This window comes from Dicentrarchus labrax, unplaced genomic scaffold (genome assembly GCF_905237075.1).
Source record: "Dicentrarchus labrax unplaced genomic scaffold, dlabrax2021, whole genome shotgun sequence".
In the NCBI taxonomy this organism is placed as follows: Eukaryota; Metazoa; Chordata; class Actinopteri; family Moronidae; genus Dicentrarchus; species Dicentrarchus labrax.
This window is the reverse complement of record NW_026136712.1, coordinates 20,864,745-20,892,717: the sequence shown is the minus strand read 5'-3', so window position 1 is coordinate 20,892,717 and position 27,973 is coordinate 20,864,745. Positions and strand designations below refer to the sequence as shown.

Sequence of the window (27,973 nt, the reverse complement as noted above, 5' to 3'; positions counted from 1 at the left end):
ATAGAAAACACGGTATGCGACCTACGTCATGCTGCTGCGAGCTAAGATCCGGAGCGGCGAGGAGGACCTGTCTGTGTTCGAGTCCCAGCTGCTGGAGGACAACAGGCTGCAGAGAGCTCACTCCAGCCCCACGCTGCAGGACAGCAGCCAGGCCAGTCAGGTGAGCCAGGCCAGCAGCACCAGGGACGGCGGCAACAGCAGCAAAGCCAGCGGCTGCAGCAGCAAGCCTCGGCAGGAAGGCCAGAGACACAGCTACCGACAGGCCGTCAAGAAGTGAGACGGGGCGGGGGCGCCGGGAGCGGCATAGCGTTGCACTGCCAGCGGCAGGCTGTCTCCCTGCATAGGTTTTTATTTGAGATCCAGGAGGGTTTGGAGCTCTGCTTGAAGGGGGAGCAGGAGTGAGGGTCTACCCCACGCCCTCCCCCAAACCATGACGCCCTACCCGGCACCCCAATCTTCTCGTCTAACAGAGGAGGGCTGGGAAACACCAGCGAGGATTGTTGGTGCAGGAGGTGGGAGGATCGGCTGGGAGGTCACAGATCTGCAGAGACGAGGTGTCTTTGAGAACGTACGCTGGGTGCAGCAGCAGACTGAACTGTGCAGTGAGATAAAGAGGGTGCTTATACGCTGAAGGGCACCAGACAGGGACGTACATCCAGCATCCTTTCCTTTTCTCCCCTTTTGTTCTTTCAAGGCACCTCCGGCCACGTTCTCCCACCTTTTTTCTTGACCTTTCACTCAGTTTTGGGACCAAACACACGTTTTAACACATTTTAAAACATCACATTTTAGACGACTGATGATTTGATTTCAGTTGAAATCACCACTCTGATTTTAAGCGCTGTAACAGACTTGTGAAACATCACCAGGTCTTATGGAGCCATTACATTCCAGCTCCTTCTTTTGCCACATCGCTGCGGCGTGTTCACATTCCACACGGGAGCCGGACATTACAGCTTTGGGCTCCTGTACGTGTTTCACTTAAGATGGTAATCTACGGACGGCGCTCAAGGGTGTGGCTGCGGTATACTACATGATGAGATGGTGCAGCTCGGTGCAGCTCGTCTCTCCTCTTTCCTCTAGCCGCCGATGGCCAATTAGAGGCAACAGCATCAGTAGAAGTTCACAGTACTCCTGATGTGCATCTCATCAAGAGAAAGAGTTCTTTTATTTTTTATTTCTTTGCTCTACTTGAACAAGCGATCCCTCTCCCAGTTGCTTTCCGCTTCTGTCCCGTGGTGTGCTTCTGTTCTCTTTCTATTTCTTGGCCGAAAGTTGTTTTCCTCCAGTGATCCGCATGCCTGCATCCAGCACAGCTTCTTTTAGGCCTTTTACTACTTTTGAGGGCAAATCTGAGAGCAGTAAAGTTGTTCTCTGGGGTCATTTTCTTCATGCCGGTGCCATAGCCAACATGTGTAATCTCTGTCTGTACTTATAGCCTCTCATTTATAAAACCCTATTTTAACACTCACCAGGCAGACCCTGAATGTTCTTGTTTTTTCAATATTTTTACAGTATTTTACAGTCGTTTGTTGATGTTGAACCTATTCCACCTGTGTATGTCAAGTGTATGATGAAATATGATATTGAAAATGTAAAAGGAAATATGTTATCCATACTCTTTGTAAACATCCAGGATATGTTGTATATAACGGCGCCATCAGCTTATATTGTAGGATATATGACAATATATTCAACACACTGTTGTGCAGATGCATTAGGTACACTCAAAAGTTTTCTTCTTGTAAGTCCCAAAAGCGCTACGCGATAATCATGTGTTGTTTTTTTGTTTTTCTTACATGGTGGTAATAATTCAGCACAATATGAGTATTATAGTAAAGCCTATGTACCTATCAAAGATTAGTAAGTGATCAAAGGGTTGTTTGTGACAGGAAGTCGCCACGCGGTAGTTGAAAAAATAGTGAATTCACGTGAGGATTTAAGCTACCGTGGGAGGTATTCCAAAGACAGCGCATGGTTCGCTATGACCTAATAGCATGATTTTAAAGGGATCAGGGTTGATTGTGTTGTCAGAGATGCATGAAAAAGGTGAGGAATGTAAAAAAAAAAAGAAAAAAATAGGAAGACAATGTGACTCATTAAGGAGGATGTGGTTTGAACACTGAACCACATGTGGATTGATTTTGGTAGCCATATACACCTCATAGCATTACTGATGTATAGCCATTTTCTACTCAGGCTTTAAAATGAGACCTTGAGCAGCTGCAGTGCCAGCGTCCAACCAGCAGGGAGAGCTGTCAACTTTCAGTTTTTTCAGCCATAAATCACACCTGCTGCACCTGCAGTGAATATGCATGGCATCGGCCACTCACCTGAGGACGGGGGGGGGACGGGCATCGCAGGGCTAAACGAGACAACACCTGTTTGTATTATCTAGTCTGTTGGAGTGTGCGTTTACTCGTGTGTCTTGCTGTATGTGAATTTTAGCGTGTGCATGCTGTTCAGAGGAGCCTGTTGTTGTTTGCAGCCAGTTTTTTTCACAATGTCTGACACATGTTTCATCCAGCATCAGTTCCCATGTTGTTAACAGATGATTTAATATTCAGGCTTAAGCATATCTCAGTGTGTCGGGAGCTGAAACGATTGGAGAAAGTGAGTCAGCAACTATAATCGACAAAAAATCCCCAGTTGCAGATGAGCATTTCCCTCTTTTCTTTGTGTTATGTCAGTGGTTCCCAACCTGCGGGTCGGGAGCACCACTAGGGGTCGCCAAAGCTTCACAGCAGGTCGCGAGGTCTTCTTAATTATAAGGGGTGTAAGAAAACTTTCAAAAATATACACAGTAGGTCTGTATCTCTGCATTTTATTCATTTCTGTGAAGAAAACTAATAGAAATTGTTGTTTTTAAAGTTCAGATTATTATTTAATATCTTAACTTTGAAGAGCTGAACACAAGTTGTATTCACAGAGCCTCTGATAAACAGCCTCGTCCTGCATTGGAAAAGTTTAAATAACCAAGGAGCTGATAGAACAATGGGAAGAAAACACTGAATCTGTCAAAAGATAACCCTATTAAGTCTGTACGACTGTTAAAAATACATAAATATCAAAACTCATCTCTGATCAATATTCACAAGGAATAATCTCATAATTCATCCAAATCGCTTGTTTTATACAAACTTCCTAATCACTATTCACGTCACTATTTGGGTTCATTGTACAGTTTATCAGTTGTTCTGTATGCACTGATTAAAATGTGAAATATCCATAAAATCCCAAAAAGAGTTGGGAACCACTGACAGTAAAACTGAGTGTATTTGAGCTTTGAGACTGTTAAACTGTTAAACATTTTGTTGACCGAACGATTAATCATGATCATAATTAGTTGCAGCCCGACTGCAGTTTACTTCATCAATATCTCATCTCATCCTGGGATTGTCTGCACTTCCAAGGGCGTGTCCGGGGGGGGGGTCTTATGGGTACCCACGAGGCTCCCCTTTGCAGACACACCCACTTTATGCTAATCCAATGAAAATGTGGGCAGAAAACATGCAGTTTTGTGCATATAAGATGTTATTTTCGCCTAGTGTTTTTGACTATTTCTGCATACTGGGGTCCGTATTAATTGGGAAAGCAGAGACACATACTTGATGTCAACCCCTCAGTGTCTGGAAGTCTGGAAACGCCCCCCGTGCACTTTCATTTCACTGATATCACTTTTCAGTCTGGTGGTTTAAAATAAGTGGATATTGTTTCCCTCCTGTATCTTTTACCGGTTACGTAACGTGACATTACAGCTCTGTATTTATTAATCGTGTTTGACTCTGCTGCTGTTTATAATGTGGCCAAACTGTCAAAGAGCTGCCAGACTCACGTTGAGTGTCATTCATGAAGAACGGTGATGAGTTTTGATTCAGAAAGTCCCGATTTAAGTCATTCTTGAATATTCAGTTGCATCAGATCATCCTCAGAAACCCCAATATTGCATAAAAGCACTTCTCATTATTTAGCCTGGAACTTTACATGTTTTTGTATTTCACATGTAAGCAGCAGTTGAGTTACTGTATGCCTGAAAATATCTTCTACCACAAATATACACATTGGATCACACGATCTTCCTCAGCACGCAGAGTTTATCCCCATTTTTACGAGAATGTTTTAGTGTTTTCGTCGATCAAAAGAGGAAATTCATCTCCACCAACAGTATTTTGATAATCAATTGATCCTTGCAGCCAACATTTGTTGGTTGCAGCTTCTTAAATGCAAAGAGGGAGGGGATCTGACTGGCCATCCTAATACCACCCCATTATCCTGACCTCTACCACTCCACGCTGTCTTTCGGAGGCTGTAGCGAGCTTTGTTTTAAAGCTGGTATCATATGAAACTAGATGACCTAACGCATCGATCGGTACCTACCATGTCATGCTTGCATGTTGGGAAGGAGCTAAACAACGCTCTAAATTAACCCAGATGTTTGTCTTATAAATCCTTATAAATCGTTAGTCTTATAAAGTTGCTTCCAAGTTAGAAAAAAAAACCCTGTTTCCACATTGTAACAGGCTGCTCACATTAAGGGAAACATTCAAACCCAAGTTTTTTGCACTACAGTTGCAAAGAAACCTTCATGGCTGCAATCATGTAGACCTACTGGCTTTATGTCGGCATGTCTGATATGTAATAATCCGTTTATAACATACCCACATCAATAATTATAATAATAAAGCCACATGATCCATGATGATAAAGATACAAAAAGGTAGAAATACATGGCAAAAATAGCATATTTTCAATATTTTAGAGACCTGCCAAAATCAAGGGAGCTCATGTGTTATTAACTGTAGTTCGCACCCTGCAGTTACCCTAAAGACATATGTGGTATCTCTGAAAATGAGTTTTAAATGGGGTGAAGAGGTTAAAGACGTCTCCTCCGGCTGTTGGAAATTGCTTTCTGTACTATTTTTTGAACATTTCCAACAGATTAATCAAGAAAATAATCAGCAGATTAATTGATAATCACAATAATAAGATCGTTATTGGATCATTGAACTAAAACTCAGTGGCGGCTGCACTGATACGAGCTCCTGTAACAGATCTGACTGATGGGTATTACAGACACAGGCTCTATACGCTCCACGCAGTATGTATGGATGTAGTATGAAAAAGGAAAGCAGCTCTTCAGAGCCTTCACCTTGACAAAGTCTCCAAGGTCCCCCCCCCTCCTCCTCTTCCTCCCTCCACGCGTTGTCACCGCTCACTTACATCAAAGAGCAGCTGCAGGATCTCCATGGCACTGGTTAGCATGGAAATGGCTGGTTCCCCTGGTGACGGCTCTGTGATGCTCAAGTGAAAGTCACCCTGTTGCACTGCGTTCACGGCGGCAGGGTAACCTCTGTTAAAGCAGCAGTGCACGCCCAAACTGTCCGTTTCCATTCGAAGCCTCATTTCTGAATGTGACATGTAAATAAAGCATGAGATATTACGGCCTGCGTTCATTTATATTACGGTTAAGAGTATTAAACGAAGGGTTAATATATAAGGTAGGTCAACATGTTGTTTTTTTTCCCCCTGTCCTTGAGCTCATGGTCATTTATTTTAATTTTTTAATTTTAATTTCTATGTGAATGATGAAGGAGCTTTATTTAACGCTGTCGTATGCTGTTGTTGTTGTTCTAGAGAATCGAGCCAGCTCATACAAACCTTTTTACATGTGGAGGTCTGATCTGATCCATCTCAGTGTTTTTTAGACTGGTGCAGGTACAAAGGCAACGTTCATCTAATGCTACACACACAGTGAGCGACATGTGTCACTGCCTAAACTCACCGAGGAAATGTTGTTTGTGAGCTTCTCATTTTTTGGGAGGCATAGAAGATGAAAATAAAAGTGTTTTGGAAGCTTACCTGTGTCCCAACGTCATTGTGTTAAATATATTTAATGATATATTTGTTTGACAGCAGTGAGGATATACATTATGTTATTTAGTTATACAGTAGATTTAAATTACATATTAAAATACAGCTTGTGTTAATGTTTCAGTAATGAACTGATAATATAGGTCTGGTTGTTTTTGTGTCCTCGAGCTTAAGGAGAATCTGTTGAGACTCTATTTTGGTCTATTTTTATCCAAATATATCAAAATATAATCACCATAAAATAAGAAGTATAAAGTATAAAGTGGCATAAAATAGAAATACTCAAGTAAAGGTACCTTGAATTTGTACTTAAATACAGTTCTTGAGTTACTTTACATACTGATATTCATATAGAATATTCTTATATATACATACATATTAAAGTGTCATATGATTCAAATTATATTCTATATGAGCAGGTTTAAGAATTACATGTAACTAGGAATGTAATCAGGATACAAAAAAACGTTACTTTTAGTAAAAGAATTAATTATTTATCAGGATTACAGTTTTAAAATACATCAGTTTTTCTTTAAAAATACAAAAACAGACACATTGTTGATGCTTAAACTCTATTTTGTTTTCTTATACACATCAGTTTGGTGTCCAAAAGTAACAGAAAGTAATCAAGTTACTTCTTATCAGGGTTGGTAGGGTTACTTTAAAATGTAATCCAATACTATTACTAATTACCTGCTATAAACGGATTACACCAGAGAAAATAAAGTTGATTCCTTCTCTTTTTTGTGTCATGATTACGTAACAGAAAGTAATCTAGTTACTTTATTTTAATATTGTGATACTTGGATTATGTTACTGACGAATTTTGTTTAACAGGTAATTAGTAATTGTATCAGATTACCACATCGGATTACATTTTAAAAAGTAACAACCAACCCCGATAAGAAGCATCACAATATTAAAGTAATTTGATTACTTTTTGTTTGGATTACCTCAACCTTTATGATTACTAATTACCTGTAATCAGTAATCAGATTACAATATTAAAGTAACTTGATTACTTTCTGTTACTTTAGGATCACCTCAACCTTTATGATTACTAATTACCTGTAATCAGTAATCAGATTACAATATTAAAGTAACTTGATTACTTTCTGTTACTTTAGGATTACCTCAACCTTTATGGTCACTAATTGCCTGTAATCAGTAATCAGATTACAATATTAAAGTAACTTGATTACTTTCTGTTAGGATTACCTCAGCCTTTATGGTCACTAATTACCTGTAATCAGTAATCAGATTACAATATTAAAGTAACTTGATTACTTTCTGTTAGGATTACCTCAACCTTTATGGTCACTAATTACCTGTAATCAGTAATCAGATTACAATATTAAAGTAACTTGATTACTTTCTGTTAGGATTACCTCAGCCTTTATGGTTACTAATTGCCTGTAATCAGTAATCAGATTAACATGTAATCAGTAACTGTATCCCTCCGCACTGTTACATAAACTGCTCTTTACATCTTAATTCCGTCGTTTGATGGTTGTTGCACAGTTTTAGCGGCGCCTGAACGCAGCCGCAGCCGCAGTGCTGTTGAACGCGCCTCGGTTTCGTTATCACATCCGGGGGCTTCGGGTGACGTCGGGTCGCAACGGCGCTGCATTGAGCCGAACACAACACAACACAACACAACACAACACAACCAACAACAACAACAACAACAACAACAACAACAGCACAACAACACAACAGGACGGACTGCGCAACGTTTCCACCGAAGAACGGCTCATGACACCGTCGTAGAAGCGCGAGGTGAGTCTCAACGGTCTCTTCGCGAGCAGTTCGGCGCGAGCACGTTCGTTTAAACGTCACTTAACGGCCGCTCGAGCCTCCATTTCCTAATGCCAGAGAGCTCGCGACGCGGGGGGGGGCCGTCTACCTCCTGGAAATGTAGCTGTAACGCTAGTTGGGTAAACTGTGGATGTAGCGTTAGCTCAGCTGTTAGCCAATAAGGTAAATACAGTTCGGGAGTGTGTGTGTGTTTGTTATACGGGTTGTTTTTAGTTAAATATCACGTTTTAGAATAGATAAAATGTGAACTGGACATCGGTACTGCGCACATATCTGGTGTTAGCCTGGCAGCTGTTCCAGGATGTAGCCGGGACCCGTCTGCTTTATAGTTTTATTAGCTAACTGTGGAGAAATGTAAAGATCCTGGGAGGTAAATGATATATAATCGGATTAAAGAAGTAATAGATTACATGTGTATAAGTTACCGACTCTGGATATAAAGAAAGGAAACCTAAATAATGAAGACGCGGTCAGATTATAGTTGTGTTTAGTAAAAATAGGATCAGGATTATAGTTTTAAAATGCATCAGTTTTTATTTTCAGAGACTTTAAACACAAAACACATTTCTGATGACAAAGATCTTCATTTCCTTTTAGTTTTCTAAGGTTACATTCAAATCAGATCCAGTTTATTTACATAGCACATTTAACAACAACCAGTGTTAAAAGATAAAATAAAATAAAAGTATATAAGGCAACAACAATATAAAGTTAAAAACCCATTAAGAACAATCAAAAGCCACAGAAAACATCTAAGTTCTGTTGTTTTTATTTATTATTTACATTTATTTTCTCTTGTCTTTTGCATATTTGGTGTTATCCAAAAGTAATCCAGTTACTTTAATATTCGGTTACTGTATGTATTATATCGTCACGTAAACCTTGTTTCTACACTTTGGTCCAGCTTGCGTTGCAACGATGGAGAAACCTCCCTTCAGGCAGAACCAGAGCTGCGGAGACTGGGAGCTGAAAGAGAGGCTGGGCATGGGAGGTTTTGCCCATGTTTACCTCTACCAACATCACGTGAGTTCAGAGCCACACAACACTGACTCTGCACACCTGTGACACCAAAGATTTACATGGAAACACCTTGAAAAGTAACCAGTACGATATCCGTGTCACTGCGTCTTATTGGGATCGGAGACGTATGTGTGCTGATATAATAATGGAATTATTCCTGTTGTTTGGTTTGTAGGAAACGACTGAAAAACTAGCTGTGAAAATGTGCCGTCTAGAGCTCACACCGAGGAATAAGGACAGATGGGGCAGAGAAATCCAGATCATGAAAAAGTTTGAATCATTTTTATACGTTTTCTTCCTGCATTCATTATCCAGTGCTGTCCTGATGTAATTATAATGTCTATACTTACTCACATTCATTATAAGTTATTCATTACCTTAAGGGAAACTGCAGACATTCAGACGGATGAAATAAGACATCTGAAGTATTGTGCAGTCATTGTAGCCGTGGATGACTGTGCAAATTTTTGTGCGGGCATCATTAAATAGTAACGACTCCTCCCTCCCTCCCTCTCTCTCCCTCGCTCAGGTTAAATCATATCAACGTTGTGACAGCCCGAGATGTTCCAGAGGACATTTTGAGCATAGCCTTAAATGATCTTCCACTGTTGGCCATGGAGTACTGCTCCAGGGGAGACCTGAGGAAGGTGAGCACTCAGGACAGGAGGAGGCTTTGAAAATGTCCGTATGAAGACAGATTTTCCTCTGTTTCGACTTTCCATTCACACTACAAAAGTTTTTCACACCCCAAAATGACGCCTTTTCACTCGATAGCAGTGTGGATAAATCTAAAACCACCCTTTTGGAAAACGATGACATGAGCCTGACTGGAATTTATATGTTTATTTTTGTCAGACTTGTAAAATAGAGATTTGATTGACATGTTGGTGCAGTGCCTCCTTCAGCTCACTCAAGTCTTTAATCATCATCTGTGATGTTATCAACATAAAAATAAAGTGTGCTTCCTGGTCAAAGTTATGTTTTAAAAACTACCTCACTACCTTTCAGCGCCCAGAGAGTGTCGGAGCAGATAACAGTCTTCCTTTGCCTTCCTTTACTTCCATATTAGTTTTGAGACACAGTAAAGATTACACCCTCCCATGCTGTTGCTGCATCGCTCTGTGTACACAACAAAAAAGAAAGAGATTTGACTGACTGACTGAGGTCTCCTCGGTCTGGACTCAAACCGTCAACCTTTGTGTGGCAGTTCTACTGTTAGGGAGTCTTTGTACACTGAAATAAAATGTTATGCTTGTTTAGTTGTGTGAAACTGAAACAACTGTGAGTTTCGTGTGAAAACGAAGTACATGAGAGCGAACAGTTTTCTGAAGTTTGTGAAGCTGTGTCAGTCTCAGTCAGATGTTGGCTGTGTTTACGGGGGGGTTCCCGTGTTGCTGGAGATCGTATCAGAAATGGCCTGAGAACACTTGTGTGGACATACTTGGATTTCAAAATGACCCAGCTCAGTGTAGATGTAGTAATTTGTCTTAAACACACGCCATACCAGTTGCATACATTCATATTGTCGTAGTGCAGCTCATCAAGTCGTGTCACCATTCTGTCATTTCATGTGTTGTTTACTGCCAGTGATAGAATAAATAAATCATTTGTGTTGGTTACAGATGCTGAGCAAACCTGAAAACTGCTGCGGTTTGAAAGAGAGTGAAGTGCTTTCATTACTCAATGATGTCGGTATGTCTGATGTTTTTCTATGTGGAGCTTGCTCATTCAGACTTTATTAGTATTTCAGTGCCTTATCATTCAGTTTACCCCCCCCCCGGTTTTTCTGCTGCAGGATCTGGTATCCAGTATCTGCACGAAAACAAGATCATACACCGAGACCTTAAACCTGAAAACATAGTGCTGCAGGATATCAACGGAAAGGTAAACTGCCACGCTTTGGTTGTGTTCCCGTCCCGTTTGACTGAACGTCTTAAAGAAACTTACATTCGCTTGTTCTTCTACAGCTGGTTCACAAAATCATTGACTTGGGCTACGCTAAAGATCTGGACCAGGGCAGTCTGTGCACCTCCTTCGTTGGCACGCTTCAGTACCTGGTAAACACTTCAGCAAACAAGGAATTTATTTTTTGATCCTCAGATGCACATAGCTTTATTTAATCTGTGGCTCATCCTGATTCCCTATTGAAATCCTTTAATCTTCTTCCTGCCTTCACAAATGATGACATGTAGAAAAGCTAATTAACTGGGTGGTTGTTTAACTCAAAAGCAGGTGTAGAATGAAAACTAAAAAATATCATCACTTGCTGTAAATTGTCAAAATAGGTAGAAATGTCATTGTTGATAAGATGGTTGTCAATCAGATGTATCCTGTTCAAATACACTTCTTCTCTCCAAGGCTCCTGAACTGTTTGAGAACAAGCCATACACTGTTACTGTGGACTACTGGAGCTTTGGCACCATGGTGTTTGAATGCAGCTGCGGTTTCCGTCCGTTCCTGCACAACCTTCAACCCGTGCAGTGGTGAGTGACCTGATAAAACATTATTACATGTGTGCAGCAGTGATTTATTTATCCAGAAAGTTGTCAGAATATATCGGATGGAGACTTTAGTTAGCTCTTAAATCAAAGACTCCAGCAGAGGTTTGGGGGCGGGGCGAGACATGAGGGAAAAGATACTGAGTGAGATGAAAGGGACAGGTGCATGCAGGTGTTCTCAGGAGAACAGGAGGTAATTTGTTGTATGTACCGGTAAGTCTGCTAACTTGGCTGCTCACCAACACAGTCAGCACTTGCAGCAGCAGAGGGTGTGACACACACCTCATGCAGGCATTTAAGATGCTTTAAATCTCTCAGCAGTTTGAATGAAAACATTTCCTCCTTTCTGAGTCATAACTCTGTTTAATCCCAACACACAGACACAAGACACACATTTTTAGATTCAGTGTGATGTACACTGTCTGTATACAGTGTAAATAAATACAGTACAATTCAGTATCAAAGTAATCTAGTAATAGTTGCCTGTAAAGAGGAGCTGCTAATAGCTCATTGGGCTTTTAAAGGTCCAGTGTGGAGGATTGAGTGGTATCTAGCGGTGTAGCTGCAGATTGGAACTCCCTTGCTTCACCCTCCCCTTCAAGAGCAAAGGAGGAACTATGGTGGCCACAAAGTGCGCTGACAGCTATAACTGCAGCCAGTGTTTGGTTTGACCATTCTGGGCTACTGTAGAAACGTGGCGGACTCCATGGAAGGCGACCAACGGCGTCTGTAGATTAAAACAACTCAAACACAATGATTCCTACATTCAAGTGATTATACACTAATGAAAACATACCTATGACCATTATATTCCATTTCTGCCTATAGATCCTCCTAAAGGTTACACACTGGACCTTTTAATCCTGCAAATATGTAAACATTTGCCAAATTAAAATGTCTAGTCTCAACTCGTAGCCCATAACTAACTGACTGACTCCATGGCAACGTTTAAGTCCCCCAAATTATTGAAGTTCCAGTTCCAAAACTTAGAGCATGATTATTTCCCACGTAGGACAAAGAGTAATACTAAGAGTGACAAAATCCATTAATAAATTATTTTCATAATGAGAGCCTCAGTTTAGTCTTTTATGTGTGTTTCACTTGTGATAGGTGGGTCCATTATACAGCAGTGGAAAGCATAAAGAGTACATTCACTCCCACACACCTGCAGGATTTCTTCCATTAAGTCAAATGACTGTTGGAAAATGTCACTAAGCACAAGAAAGGTCAAGAAATCTCTCTTCATCTACACGAGATAGAAAAGAGTTTGACTGCAGAGTCTACCACAGTGCACAGAGTTTAACACACTGAAGCTGCTCTGTAGTCATAACAGTGACTACGGTTGCATGCACACTAGTTTTCCACTATTATTACGAATATTACTCTATTCGGCATTCGATACGGGTCATATAAACAACTTATTCCATTAGGATATTCTTAACTAGGTCTTATTCCAAATGGAGCATCTTCCAGTTTAGACATTCTTTAACAGCTCTGTGTGTTGAAAACAAACCAACTAGACAACAGTTTGTGAGGCTGGAACAGAGGTTTAATGCACCAAAGAAAAGCACACTGTTCTGTTCAGAAGGAGAAACACACCGGCCTTTAAACATCATGAACGACTGTTATCAACAGCTGTGTGTAAACAGGACTGTTAGTGGATGTGAGACAGCTTAGTAGGAATATTGTCTTTTTATAAATTAGGGCAAAATCTGGAATATTTTGTGTAAATGTCGTCAATGTCAAATGTAGAATATTTGACTCAAATATGTATGGTTAAATATAATTGTTGGCTAAATAACTTAAAACCTACTTGTGTTCAAACAGCTTTGAATTGATATAAGTAAAGAGAGTACATGTTTAACAGCACACTTATAATAAAGAGGACCAGCAGATGGAGCCAAATCAACAACATGAACTTTCTATCACAGTTACTACCTGACTGGTGTGGTGGCAATTTGTTTAATAAAGCATACAAAGTATGATCTTGTCTTTCTGTAAGCTTTTATTCAAGTCATCCTTGAATGGTCTCAACGCCACCGTCACACGCTCTCGTATGTGAAAGTCCGAAAGAGCCGAGATTGTAAGAAGCAGTATTGTTTTATCCCTGTTGGAGCGTCACTCTAACACAGTTACACATTCCTGAGTTCTGGGACAGTGAACAGACAGACAGTGTGTTGAGATGATTATGTCCTTGGCTTCTTAGTGAAGTCTCATCATCCCGCTGTTTACTTGGGCATAGAGTGTAGTTAGAAACAGGGCTAAAGGTTGTATGCATATAATAGCCTCTTTAACAGTTGCGTGTGGTTTTACGATGACCGGGTCAAAGGGTTGTATAGGTTCTTAAAAGTTTTCCATCAAATTATTCTACAGTTTTGTTTTACGTCTCATAAAAGAATCCCTTTATGATGTGAAACTATCCATCAGCATCTTGTCTCTTGTCATCCACAGGGCCAGCAAAGTGAGGAATAAAGGTCCAAAAGACATCATGGCTGTAGAGGAACAGAACGGAGAAGTCAAGTTCTCCACACACCTCCCCTACCCCAACAATCTCAGCAGGTTGGTACCCTGTGACTGCTCATACACTGTGCTTCCATGAGAGAGGAATTACACATTGCTTGTTAAAGTGAAAGGGAAACTCGACTTTTTGGAGAGTGTTTGGTGCCAGTTTCTCTCCTTGAACACACATTTTAATGGCTGTTATGTAGGACGCTGTCGGAGCCGATGGAGTCACTGCTCCAGCTGATGCTGAAGTGGGATCCTGTCCAGAGAGGAGGCAAAATCAGCCCAGACACCAAGAAACCAAAGTGCTTTGAAGCGCTGGAGCAGATACTGAGTATGAAGGTGAGTTCCTGGCAGAGCTCCTTTTCTTAAACTTTTATCTCGCAGCCTTTCACCAGTGCTTTTGAGCCGCTTGAATCTGGGTCAACCAGCTTTTACATATTTCTCCTGTAACTGATCTCCTGAACTGTTCTTTGAGATGTTTTTAGACCAGTGCCAGAGTTTCTGTACTGACATCAAAGTTTTTCTACAAACCTTCAGTTTTTTTTCCATTTAACAAAAGAAGCCAAAAATTCTTAGTGTTGTTTTAATGTTGTCTAAACACAAGCAGCCATACAAGAGCTTCACCTCAGTAAAACAGTGTCTCACTCTCTGATCAGAGAGTAAAATAAGATCAGGAATCTGATCAAACACTTAATGCCAGGTTTCAGTTTTATATATTTGCTGCTATGAGTTAAAGTTGCGATACACAGCTGGTTAATGAATTAGACCAGGGATGTCAAACTGATCCGTGAAAGGACCGGTGTGACTGCAGGTTTTCATTCCAGCCATGCAGCAGCACACCTGACTTGGTTCATTCAATCAACTGAACTGTCTTCACACAGTCATTTCAGGTGTCCTCTTGCTTGATTGTAACAAAAACTTGCAGCCACTCCCACCCTTGATTAAAGCGTCGGTGTGGCTGCAAGGTTTTGACTGTGTGAAGACAGTGTGATTTAGACATTGAAATGTTTGGCCTCTGGTGAAACATTTAACTCTTTAAAGGGAACTAAGCTGGTGTCAAAGCGTGTTAACAAGTCTGGGAGAGTTTTACTGCATGTGTTGTTGATGAGAGTTGTATGAAGTAGTGATACGCAGACCGGCTCTGAGTGAGCTCATCTGAATCTGCATGTTGGCATAAATCATCCACCCGCCACCCACCTGAATTATTTTCTCCCATTTTGAGACCACATGGACATTTCACTCCCCCTCTGCTGACTCCCTGTAGGCAACATTGTCTTTTTTAATTATCTCTGTGATTCTTGTGTTGTATTGAGAGTTTTTCTTTAATGATTAAGGAGGCTGCTTTCAGTAATTGTAGACATGCACGCACTAATGTCATTGTAGCAAATTAATTAACCGTTAAACCATATATTATAATAATTGTGCATCGGATTTAGCTCTGGTCTCTTCTTTAAGTTTGTATTCCACATTATATCTGATCATTTCAATGACATGTACTGAAACGAATATATATGTGACACAAGAAAGCTATTTATTTTGCCAGGTAAAAAATATACTTGGCCAGTTTTTTTTATTTGCTAGTCACCTTGGACAATCAAATAGTTAATTTTGGACACTGAGTGCAACTTAAAACACTGCAGTTATAAACTCGACAGGACAGAGGAAACTTCTGAAATAAGTTTTTCCGACAGCTCTGATGGAGATATTTTAGATGTGTAGAACATTAATAAACTCTGGATACTGACCGATCCTGTCTGTCAGGAGATTTAAATAATCAATGAAGACACTGTTGTATCTGGATCATAAATTCCACTTAATGGGCTTTGCTGCGTTTCAACCACCCGCAACACAGCCGCTATTAATCCGAATGATCATTAATAATATAGGGTCAATGTTTTGAGAATGAAGAAGAATGTGTGGAATAAATAAGACGATATTTCTGTTTTTTAAACTGCCCATTGTGAGTTGTAGTGTAATACTAAATCAGGGGAGTATTACTTTAAGAGGTTATGACCTTCAGTATACCAAACATTTCGGTAAACACTGAATTTCTGTCCCTGTGCTTTGTCCTAACTGCTTTCCTCTTGTGTCTCTCCAGGTGGTTCACATCCTGAACATGACCACGGCTCAGGTTCACTCTTTCCAGCTGACCACGGACGAAAGTCTCCACAGTCTGCAGAAACGCATCGAGGCCGAAACCAAGATCGAAGTGGTGAACCAGGAGCTGCTGCAGGAGACGGGAGTGTCCCTGGACCCCAGGAAGCCCGCTGCGCAGTGTGTCCTAGACGGAGTGGTAAGCAGCGTAGATTTCACACTGTGCAGCAACGGATAGAAATCAAACAGAACAAACAAACACATTAAATCGCTGTTGACGATACTTCCTGGTTTAAGACGACTGTGTGTTGGTAACCTCCCTGCAGACCTCTGTTGTAGTTTGTCATCATCCATCTCACTCTCTTGAAGAATAACAAACACTTTCATGTTACTGTAACCCACTGGAACCTTTACAAAGACAGGTGGGGAGCAGCTGTGTCAGTGCTACAAAAAGCTAAAATTATGCAGAACAAGCTGTGTCTGCAGGTATTATGATTCACACACACTCACCGTATGAGCGCAGAGGGACTTTGAATCACCCACTAACACTCTTTTGAGCGACAGGAAATGTTTTTTTCCGTCTGTATAAGTGTTTTTCTTCCTGTGCAGAGAGGGTGGGATAGCTACATCGTCTACCTGTTTGACAAGAGCATCAACACGTACTCTGGTCCCTTCAGTGCCAGACAACTGCCTGACAAAGTCAACACTATAGGTGAGTTTATTTTACCTGTACCTAGGATGCATCAATCTTAATACATTTAATAAAGCACGGGGCCACTTATTTCCACCAATTTTCCATCACATGTCTTCCTGTATCCGTCTGTCAGGTGTCAAAACTATGATATAGCAGATGATCATTTTCTACAGTGATGAATACCATCCCTAGTGACAACTTCCTCCATTAAATGGCTGTCATGGGTCTTGTTTTATGTTTGCAGTGCAAGAGGCCAAGATACAGATGCCCCTGGTTGTGTTGAAGAAGGTTTGGGGTGAAGCAGTGAGCTACATCTGTGGCCTGAAGGAGGACTACAGCAGGCTGTTCCAAGGACAGAGGGCTGCTATGTGAGTCACATGACAGACTTCTGTCATCTGTTATTTTTACCACGAAAAACATGACGTGCATTTGGATTCAGTTTACAAAATCATAAAGAAATTTTCTGAACACAAAAATATCAGATTTAATCCTGTTTACAAGGGTTACTGTTGTAAACAAACATTTAGTTGATGTAAAGGCAGCTACAGCTCATATTGAAGTATTTATTTCATCAAAAAACTCAATTGAATCAATCACTTTCAGTTAGTCAATGTTGTGTTAATGTTATATATAACATCATTAGGAAAAATGGTTCTATACTGCAGAAAGCTTGTATAATAATTTAGGCCGTACTGGTTTTCCATCATACGTTATCCAGTGTGATTGTGAAATGGTTATTAAATTGTGTTCTTTGAGGTTTTAAAAAGGTTTTTGTTCAACTCTGTTAACCCTACAGAAATCCTTCCAGACAACTCCTGTACAACTGTGACAACATTTCAAACTTTTGATTGACTATTTGGTGTAATCATTGACTTGTCAGTTGTATTTTATTTCCAGTAAACCCCTTTTTATTTTACATACCGCCTGTCTAATCCATCCGAGGCACTTTATCAGCTAATTTAATCCTGTAGGAGACTTTTCCTCTGTGGACTACTTTAAATGGTCTTTTCCCCTCACACTGTGGTTCTTGTCCCTGCTAACTCCCACTGTAAGCTTGTTAGCCATGTGTCTGATACACACAGAGTCACCAGCTGCTTCCCAACGTCCCCTCACACCTGCAGATACTGGTATTTACTTGCTGGTGCACTGGAGCTTTTCCTTCCTTCCAAACCTTTCTAACACTTAATTGTGTCCTTCCAGGTTGAGTCTCCTGCGCTACAACACCAACCTGACCAGGTGTAAGAACAGCATGTTTGGCTTCTCTCAGCAGCTGAAGGCCAAGCTGGACTTCTTCAAGAGCAGCATCCAGTACGACCTGGAAAAATACAGCGATCAGATGCACTACGGCATATGTGAGTGTTTACTGGCAGCTGTTTGCTGTGATAATGGGGAACATTTACATATGGGAATGTTTTTATAGCACTGAGCAAGATGTTGTTTGGTTTGATGAGCTGGTTGTGTTCGTCCAAAGCCTCTGAAAAGATGCTGAAAGCGTGGCAGGAGAACGAGGAAAGAGCTGCTGCGTTTGCACAGGTGATGCAGGTTTTAAACATTTTTAATGGCCTGTAATGTGTCTCAGTGCAAATCATCACAGTGGCATTGTCCTGGTTTGTCCTGCAGGTGGCAGAGGTGAGCCACTTGGACGATGAGATCATGGCTCTGCACTCTGAGATAGTGGAACTTCAGAGGAGCCCGTACGCTCGACGCCAAGGAGACAAAATGGAGCAGCTGTGAGTGTTAATGCGGTCTGACCTGACAATACGTCCTCTACATACTTATAAACAATTGTCTTTCTGCCATGTTTTGTTGATTTTAAAAAAGATAAATGTGATGATAAGATGATGTGAAATCCAGCTTTAGACCACTAGTGAACAGTTTTGGATCCTGCTTATCTGTTAAAGGAGTTTATAGTGCGCAAGAACTTTGTGGAAACTGACAGTATTCAATCTGATGTGCAGACATTTCCAGAGCAGTCGTTCTGCTTTCTCATACTTCTTTATGCCTTTATGGCCAGAGGGATTATGTTTTTGTCTCCCATTCTTCCCAACGTGATAGCTCAGGAACGCTTTGAGGGAATTTCTTCTCATTTTAATACACAAACGTGCATTTGGACTTTGGATGAACCAACTTAGATTTGGTGGTTCAAAGTCAAGGACATTACAAAACACATTTTTAGCCATAACTTAAGAATTGATTACTATATGTCACAATTGGCTGGAATGAATTAAATATTCAATTGGTGACACTTGTGACTGGATTATGGTACAATTTCAGACAGATGTTTAATGGGATACAACAGTGAAGTGAGTTTGTTCTGCAAAAGGTCAGGTTCACTGCGATCATATGTCCTGTGGCCAATATTCAGCTCTCTCACTCAGAAAGAGAAGAGGAGATTGTGGCTCTGAATCTGCAACACTTTTCACTCGAAGGTCAAAGGTCATTGTGACCTTTAAAACTGAGTTTTAGCCCTAATTTAAGAAAGAATTGGCCGATTCCAGATGACTGGGACGACACAGTGAGTCAACAATAAGTAGCACAGTGCGGGTGTCTACTTCATTGTGATGATCAGCTGTCCGCTCACCACCTGCCGCTGGATTCGATTTGTTGTTTAAAAAGCAGACAAACCGTCCTCTGTGCTGCTGCAGAGCCAGAGACTCGTGGGGCAGACAGACAAACTCAGGGTCAACAATATTGTAAACATGCTGCTTCTGACAATAATCTGCTGTTTGAAAGACCACACAATAAACAGCTTTCACTCTAAATGTTTTATTGTATGTGCTGATTAGAATTCAGTCTGGTAAATGTTTAAATGTCATTAATTCATATTGCAGAGAGGAAAAAGCGATTGAGCTCTACAAGCAGCTGAAGATGAAATGCAAAAGTAAGAAACATTTTAAATTACTGTCATTCAAACTCTTATGTTCTCACAGTGTAATTACTTATCCAGTGAATTCTTTAGTTTAAACTGAAATGTGTGTTCAGTAGTTTATCTGATGCTCATCTCTCAGCTCCTGACGTAGATGTGAGCAGTGACAGCTCCGAGATGGTGAAGGCCATCATTCAGACGGTCCAGAACCAAGACAAGGTCCTCAAGGATCTGTACACCCACCTCAGGTGAGAGTCCAACACCCCTCGAAGACACTTATTCTACCTTCTCCAAATAATCAAAGAGCCAGTAATACAATAATACTGTATGTTAAAGGTTATATATGAACGTTTTACTTGCCACTGGATGTCGTACTAGAGCCACCAGCATCTCAGACCAAAACAGTGGGACAGAAATAAAAGAAAAGTCACTGAAACGTCTTTGTTGGTCTATAACAATTGTAATAAATCCTTAAATGACAGAGTTAGATGCAGAAATATTCATGAAAATGGCTGCAGGGTAAGCTAATGTTAATGCTTGAGGACAAATGTGCCCGTCGAGGTACCACTGACCGGCAGTCTGACAGCATTATGGAATAGAGATAGACAGATAGATATAGTGGACAGAAGCGTAATAAAAACTCAACAAAACGGTCTTTGTTAACCTGGTTTGGTTGAAATAAATCCTTAATTCACCAATGTAGATGAGAAAAAGAGTTCCAGTCGCTCTACTCTGCTGCACACGGACCAGACTCACAGAGTGACCGTATCTTTCCATAGCTTTAGCAAATAGTTGTTTGCTGCTATATTCATGTTTTAGATGTCCTATATAAAATCTTTAACATCTGCCCTGCCTGTGCTCCTCCCAACAGTAAGATCCTGATCAGCAAACAGAAGATCATTGACTTGTTTCCACGAATTGAGAAAACTTTGGAGAGTATCAAGGATGCAGACAACACAGTGATGCAGATGCAGATAAAGAGACAAAGAGAGTTCTGGCATTTACTGAAGATCGCCTGTGTAAGTGTTTATTTATGCTGGCTGTGAAAACAAATCCTCCTCTGGGACAATAAATATGAGTCTACATTGTCAGTTTTTTGGAATACAAAGTATGACGTAAAACGATGTGTTTTATGTGTGTCAACGCTCAGGAATCACACATTTTATGGGACATATGATATCACTGAGATCCTTATCAGCTTTGGTTTGATATTCAGAGTAATCTGCTGTAATTTAATAAAACCACGTTGCACTGTAGAGCTGAAACTAATGATTATTTTCATTATCAGCTTCTCTACAGATTATGTTCTTGATGAACTCATTAATCGTTTGGTTTAAATTCAGCGTTAAAATCCTCACAATTGAGGCTACAACGTGGGTAATATTTCTGTCCACTGTTACCTCCTCAGACTTTACTCCTCTAAATGAACAAAAACACAGACAGCAGGAGGATGTGCAGCCTGCATTCCTTTTGTAGGAGCAACCCAACATGTTTATTATTGCTGCATGTGACAGTAAGATCTCTCTCTCTCTCTCTCTTTGTCTCTCTCTCTCTCTCTCTCTTTCTCCTGCAGGCCCAAAACATGTCAAGGAACTCGATAGCAGCGAGTCCGGAGTCGTCCAACCTGCTGCAGGTTTCTCAGTGGTCGCAGTCGGCACAACCTGTCAGCTCCCCTCACCCCCTAACCTCCCTACCTGGGCCCAATGACAGGTAACTGACAGATCAGAGTGTGTTCATGTGACGTATGATTGTCCTGTCGATGCCTGTATTCACCCGCTTGTGTAAAAACAGATCTCTACAAACTGATCTCAGGATAAACAAAGAACCCCATAAAATAAGTGATTGCATAAAGGATCAGCCCCTTCTTGTAAATATTTAGTTGGAGCACTTTAGGCAGCACAAACATTGAGTCTGTGGATGGATCTGTATTAGGCGACTTTGTATCTGTAGCTCTGGTTGCAAAGGAACCCTGAGGTTTGTTTTTTTTTTGCCACTAGGGGGCAAAAGAAACATTTGATCACTCCTCTGAGCTCCCACACAGGTGTTTCCAGTTAACCTGTCTGATTAGACCTCTCCTCAGGACTGCGTGGGTGTGTATCCTGTTACTGATTGACGTCTTCCTGAGTCAGCTTTGTTGCACCTATTAGAGTGGGACAAATCACCCCTTTATCATTCTTACAGGAGATTTGTGATAAATTCCCACAGTGCTCTGAGCAGAGGTCCACCTGTGTGGGCGTACACAGGCTTTAAGTAAGTCAGCAAACATCCAGCAGACACAAAGCAACATCACCGCAGCTTATATGACCGTTTGTAAGCAGGAGCTGTCCTGTATTGGAAACTGTATAAGAAAACCTTTAATTTGTTAAAATGAAAGTTTTAGTGTACAATAGTCTCATCACAAAGAATCTAAAAATAATAGACTATCACATCTAAATCTACTCTTTCTCACCATAAATACTTGGGTCCTACACCAACTGTAGTCTTAATGGTTAGTTTAAACAAATCGATGGCTTCTATAAAACCTCAACGTCCGTACTTCCAACATCCACAATGTATGTCTCTTTTTCACTATTATATTCCTTTAAATAATTATGGAAAATGGTGTTTAATACTGTAACATTGCCCCTGCAGTGAACCTCTCATTTCACAGGAAACACTGAGTCATGTGATCTATTATATAATTATTGATTATACTGCGTGGTGTTGGTTGTAACCGGCTGTTAAATCTTCCCGATACAGACGTATTTAAGCTAAAACCCATTGTTGCACTCTGATTATACGCAGATGATCTCAGTTTATTATATGTTTAACAGTCGGCTGCACAGGGGAGGGTTTAAGTGTGACATTTTTTGTTGCTTGTGTGATGTTTTATTGTGCGTTCAGTCAGGGTTCGGCGGTTGGTGAATGTATTTGTGTGTAAATATGCCACACATAGGTCAGTGCTTTTTCTGCCCCAGTAGAATACTAGACGTATTGTACATATGGTGGCGGTCTCGTGATGAATCTGGCCTAACGACCTCTGTTTGTTTTCAGTGACGCTGCACCGCGTCTGCTGCAGGAGAACCAGAAGTACCTCAGTCAGCTGACCAGCCTGATGCAGGAGGCTGCGGACGAACAGACCAAAAGCATAGTGGTGAGTTCACTTGTTTTAGTTTGATTCTTAAACGAATTCACCGAACAGTCGTTTGACTCGAGAAGCTTTGAGCTTTAATCTGAATGAACTTTGAGTTTTAATCTGAGACGGAAGTGAAATATGTAACTAAATCAGACAGAATTGATCATTTGTTTGTCATATTCGTAATAAATTAACTTTTCTATCTGATATTGAAAAGACTTTAAGCTAGGAATGCAGATAAATTATCACTTATTCATCGTTTTTCATTCATTTAAATCATGACAAATAAACACGCACAGCACATATCAATTACCACATCATTTGTACTACAAATGAATTAACCATACAGTAACTGTAGTGTTAGCTAAACAATACTTTATGGCCCCACCAGGGGTCACCAAAGCTTCACAAGGAGTCACAAGGCCTTCTTGATTGTGAGGGATGTAAGAAAACTTAAAAAATATACACAGTAGGTCGATATCTCAGCGTTTTGTTCATTTCTGTGAAGAAAACTAAATGAAATTGTTCTTTTTAAAGTTTAGATTATTTAAGATATACAACAAGCTGTATTCACAGAGCCTTCCCTCTCTTATAAACAGCCTCGTCCTGCTTTATTAAAGTTCAAAGAGCTGATAGAACAATGAGAAAATAATGAATCTGTTAAAAAAAGAAGCCTATTAAATACATATGATTGTTAGAAATTATAAAAAAATACATAATACAGACCAGCTGTTGTATATTCATCCAAATCGTTTGTTTTACACAAGACATTTTTGTTTCATTCCCGTACTGTGTTGGTTTTCCCTCTTTCAAGGACCAAGACTGGAGCTGGACGAAATACGAAACTTTAACAACAAAATTAAAAAAGAGAAATGCGTGAGCGGCGTCCTGCGTCCTCCGTCCCCGCCCGTGCTCCGAGTAACACTACAGACTGTAAAGCAGAGTGGCGTCACACGTTGTACAGTTGTACATGGACTCGGGATATTCTCTCCTGATCTTCTCCGGGGGTGGGGGGACGGAGTTCACACATGCTCAGTGGCGTCTGTCCACTCCCATCGTCTCACATGGTGGAAGGTTTGATCAGTGAATATTGTTGTTTTATATGAGAAAACAACGAAGCTGTGTCACTCCACGTTTTCCTTTTTGCTGCACCGTATTCATCATAATAAAAAAAACAAAAACAGATCATTTCTACTGTTATCGAGCAAACTGTAGCACCAGATTTGGAAGGTTTGAGGTGGATTCATCACATGGGAGAGTATTGGACAGGAACATGGGAACTAGTTCAAACTTGTGACATACAAGGAAAACACAGGAAGTGGCCGGGGGTGGCGGTGGGAGGTGGGCGGTGGGCGGTGGGCGGTGGGCTCGTGGAGGAAATTACAATCAAGCAAACAGCACTTTGATACTCCCATGTATCCTCTCTGTAGAGTTTTTGATTCAGGCTGCCAAAACTGTCGCAAGATTTACAGTCACAAGACATAAACTGTTATTATCACGCATAATCAATTTGATATGTTTTACTATTCACAGTCTGGGGTTTATATTCTGTGTAAATGTTATGATTTAAGTCTCTTTTTTTGTTTTTAATAATGTTATATATCATTGGCAGAAGTCGTATGTCACATTATGTTAATACAATGTCTATAATGTACATCTCTTTAATTGTCTACAACATACAATGGGTTTTTTTTTTGTCTCATTTATGTGCACATAATGTTTCACTGGATGGTTTTATGCTGCGTTCATGTCATATAGAGTTAAAACCAGTCAGTGATAAACTTTCGATGCAAATCTAGTGCACATTGTGAACTGCTAAATACATAGAAAATATATTATTTCTGCCAGTAGGGAGAAATTACTGAAACAAACAGACCCAGTGATGGGTGTGAAGAGTTGCTGCTTTTCTTTGTTTTCTATGAACTTGAATATGTTTAGGTTTCAGACGACACAAGATACACAATTTAAAGTTATATAAAACAGAAGAAAGCAGCAAATCGTTGCATTTGAGAGGCTGTAAAGAATATTTGTCCTTTTTGTTTGAAAAATCACTGAAACAACTAGTTAATAAAACAGTTGACAGCCTTATAATCAAAGAATCAATTATTCCTTTCATCTCCAGCCAGAAACACGAGACTTTATCGTCCATCAGCTATGACATGAACGTGGCGTCATACATGGAGGCGTGACCCCGACTGGTTTCCATAAAACATCGTAGCACAGTCGGCGTCTTCAGTAAGCAGTAAAGGAAATGGTTGAATGTTTTGCAGTCGTACTGTCGGGTGGTAGCCAGAGAGAAATTAACCTTCTGACTTGTATTTATGAAGTTAAGGTGCAATGGAAAAAGATTTTTTTTTTTTTGTATTTAAGTAACTTGATTTCCTTTCCATGTGTTTCCATCTGACGGTTTAAACTCGTCTCTGAATGTTTAATTTTTGGAAATGTCCTTGTATGAAGATCAAATGTTTGCCTGGTAATTAAATAAAAATGACTTTGGCATGATGTTGATGTTTCTGCTTTCAGTTCACGTTAAAGCTTAAAATGGACAGCGCTTGAGTTAATGTACTTAGTTACTTTCTACCACTGGCAGCTTAAAATAAGACGAATAAAAACAAACTGAAACAGGAAACAGTAAAAGGTAGAGCCTAACCTATACTGGATGTTTTTCAACCAGCTAATCTACATCAAACATTATCTAGAGTGTTGTTGCTGACATTAGCTCATTTAAAATGTGACTATATAATCTTACTAGATGAATTTCAATGAAATTTTATTATTGTTAATTAAACAAGAACTAAAAACAGAACTAGACTTACTAAAATTAAAATACACAGGAAATGTTTTAGTTTTAGGCATTTTTCACAGCAGCCATTTTTAATATGAAATAGTAGGGTAAACCCAGCTGTTACCAATAATACTAATTAAGGTTTCACCCAGTTTAGTTGTAGTTTACCTTCCCAGTGAGCAAACATTCAAAATAACAGCACTCGGACTCAATGCAACAGAACCTTAATTAACAGCGGTGGCAAAAGTAGAAATACAGATACTCAAAAAAAGACGCTGGTATTACTGATTCAAAGTATAAAAGCACTCTCTTGGTTTCTCTGAAGGTGATTTTTACCGACTGTTTCTGTCCAAAACTAACTGAAATGAACTGAAACAGGATGGAGTCTCTCTTGTTTGTTCATGTTACGTCGGCTGTGCGTGATATACACCGGTCTTAATAAAGAATAATTCCCCTTAAATGCATTAAAACTAAAGTAACAAGCCTGTTTTTAAAATGTACCGCGTAGAAAGTGGAGATATTTGTGTAAAACTATTTCTTTCACCTGTTAAATAGCGTCATTGGTGTTTACCCGACTATCTCATGTCAGAATAGCTGCTGTGAAAAAACTCCATTGTGTTATATATTGTGAAAAGCCGACAAATTAAAACATCCTCTTCCTCTTTGAACGTTTCATCGTGTTTTAAGCAACAGCTGTGATCACACACTTGCTCTGTCCTCTGACCTATTTCAGGTCATTATTTGTGACACATTCGAGGACACTGTTGGAAAAGTACAGTTACAGTTCGTCCTGGTAAAAAAAAAAAAGAAAACAAAAAGGAGAAACAATCGAGGTAATTTGACTCAACCGGAGTTGCTCAGCCTTCAAACTGTGATTAACTGTGAGTCACTGAGCTGCAGATTATCTCGATCACTTCTTCCTTCCTTCTCATGACCGGTGTTTTAGGTTTTTTTATGGTTCAGTTGAGGACTCAGTGTCAGTCCGCCTTTACGTCTGTTTCACCACGTGTGTCATGATTTGGTGACGGATAAGTCTCTCTGTCCTACAGCAGAAATATTCAGAACCGATAAGCTGCCACGGTTATATTCTGTTGTTTTGGGAGTTTAAACATCTGAGTCTGAGGCACAGTCATAGAAACCTTGAAACATGGATTGCAAATGAGCAAGAGAAGAGAACATTAAACATTAACAGACCGCAGTCTGAAGTCTGTGCGGTTGGAAAGTCTGAGAACAAACACAGGTGGTTGCACGTTTGACTGAACGCCCCCCCCAGGACCATCTCCTGCAGATCTGAGCCCAATAAACCACTGATCTAAGCGGGAGACAGGCAGAGACAAAAGTTTGCTGTAGAACAAGCCGCACTCATTGTTAACTGTGTTATTTTACAGGCTTCTTGGCTCGTGAATCAGAGTGAATCAGAGCCCCATCGCTCAGGCCTGCATTCCTCAACGCTCAGCTCTCCCCAGTCTGAGAGCGCTGATTTACACCACTGCCTCCAATCAGATTTTTTTATTTCTTTTTGAGCCATTTATGGTTAAATTTCCACATCAGACATTTAAATATTTGTGAAATTCGTGGGTGGATTCGTGTTTTTTTTCAGTCCTTACAGAGAAATTAAGTCTTTCCAAACTTCTGCTAAAGTTTCCTGCAAGTATCATCTTACTTCTACAGAAGAGAACTTTGTGTCAACAGTTTTTCTCTTTCCTGTTTCAATATGACAATGACAAAGCAGAGAGTCCTGACCTCATCCCCCGTCCAACGCCTTTAGGATGAACTGGACTGTGAGCCAGACCTTGTCCAGGGGCGGATCTATCTCTCTGGGGTGGCCAGAGGGGGGCATGGAGACTTTAAGGGGTGCTTAATTGCACATGTATTCACACATGTATTTGCCTGGGAAAAAAAACCCCAAATTTAGATATTTGAACTAACATGTTTTTTAAATAGAAGTCTATATATATAAAGCCTATTACTTAGTCATAAATTCAGCCATAACAGATCATTAAAGGTCCAGTGTGTAGGATTTAGTGGCTTCTAGTGGTTTAGAACAGAGAAACTACAACGCTATCTAGAGCCAGTGTTTGGTTTGTCCGTTATGGGCTACTGTAGAAACCATTGACAGTATATATAAGGGTTCGACATGTGGGATAAAACGTCTCATTCTAAGGTAACAAAAACACAACTATTGTTATTTCCAGGTGATTATACACTAATGAAAACATATATTCCAGTTGTGCCCATTTCTAACGTGTTATTTTTTAAATAAATCTAAATTATTATGTTAAATTTGACAGCATTTGACATTAAACCACACATCTAGATCCACCCTGACCTTATTCACCTTTAACAAGCGGTTAACGCAGCACTTATAAAGTCGATGTGGCTAACGTGTTAAAACAGCTGCTTACTTCCCCACCCAGCACTTACTGAGCAAACTGAGTCACATTTCTGTCCAGTAAGGGCCAATATTCCCTCTCTTACAGTTCTGTTTTTGGTCTCCACCACCTCCAAAGAAACACAACTGTCTCTTTAGCTGCTAAATGCTCCACTATGTTCACCAGCTCGTTGCTCACTTTGTGTATCTGCTGTTTGGTGTACAGCAGGTGGTGTTTTCTCTGAAACCAGCTGCCTGCTGCTGGATATAAGTGATGAGAGTGAATCAAAACTGTAAAGTTGTGGGACTTAAAACCAAAACAATGAGCTAAAAGAG

The 27,973-nt window shown here is 40.2% G+C and overlaps 2 protein-coding genes across 6 annotated transcripts in view; both read left to right on the top strand.

Moving 5' to 3' along the window:
• The window catches only part of LOC127373319 (PH and SEC7 domain-containing protein 1), a 78,330-nt gene extending 72,472 nt beyond the window's left edge, over positions 1-5,858 (top strand). For all 3 annotated transcript variants that reach the window (XM_051417684.1, XM_051417683.1, XM_051417685.1), the window contains one exon: positions 5-5,858. In XM_051417684.1, the coding sequence (XP_051273644.1) occupies positions 5-277 (273 nt within the window). In that variant the 3' untranslated portion in view covers positions 278-5,858. The remainder of the gene's footprint in view (positions 1-4) is intronic.
• Positions 5,859-7,450: 1,592 nt separating this feature from the next.
• Positions 7,451-24,983, top strand: LOC127373323 (inhibitor of nuclear factor kappa-B kinase subunit alpha). Of its 3 annotated transcripts, none has more exons than XM_051417696.1 (22): positions 7,451-7,650; positions 8,594-8,712; positions 8,885-8,979; positions 9,239-9,356; positions 10,332-10,401; positions 10,505-10,593; positions 10,677-10,766; positions 11,068-11,192; positions 13,659-13,766; positions 13,916-14,051; positions 15,811-16,005; positions 16,416-16,518; positions 16,745-16,868; positions 17,701-17,852; positions 17,972-18,033; positions 18,121-18,230; positions 19,332-19,381; positions 19,521-19,614; positions 20,238-20,385; positions 20,940-21,076; positions 22,400-22,499; positions 23,296-24,983. In XM_051417696.1, the coding sequence occupies exons 2-22, from the start codon at positions 8,608-8,610 to the stop codon at positions 23,359-23,361; spliced, it is 2,277 nt and encodes a 758-aa protein (XP_051273656.1). In that variant the 5' UTR covers positions 7,451-7,650; positions 8,594-8,607; the 3' UTR covers positions 23,362-24,983. The 3 variants fall into 3 exon arrangements, with proteins under 3 accessions (XP_051273656.1, XP_051273654.1, XP_051273655.1); XM_051417694.1 differs by having other exon boundaries at positions 19,509-19,614; XM_051417695.1 differs by lacking the exon at positions 7,451-7,650 and adding an exon at positions 7,704-7,851 and having other exon boundaries at positions 19,509-19,614.
• Positions 24,984-27,973: the final 2,990 nt, after the last annotated feature.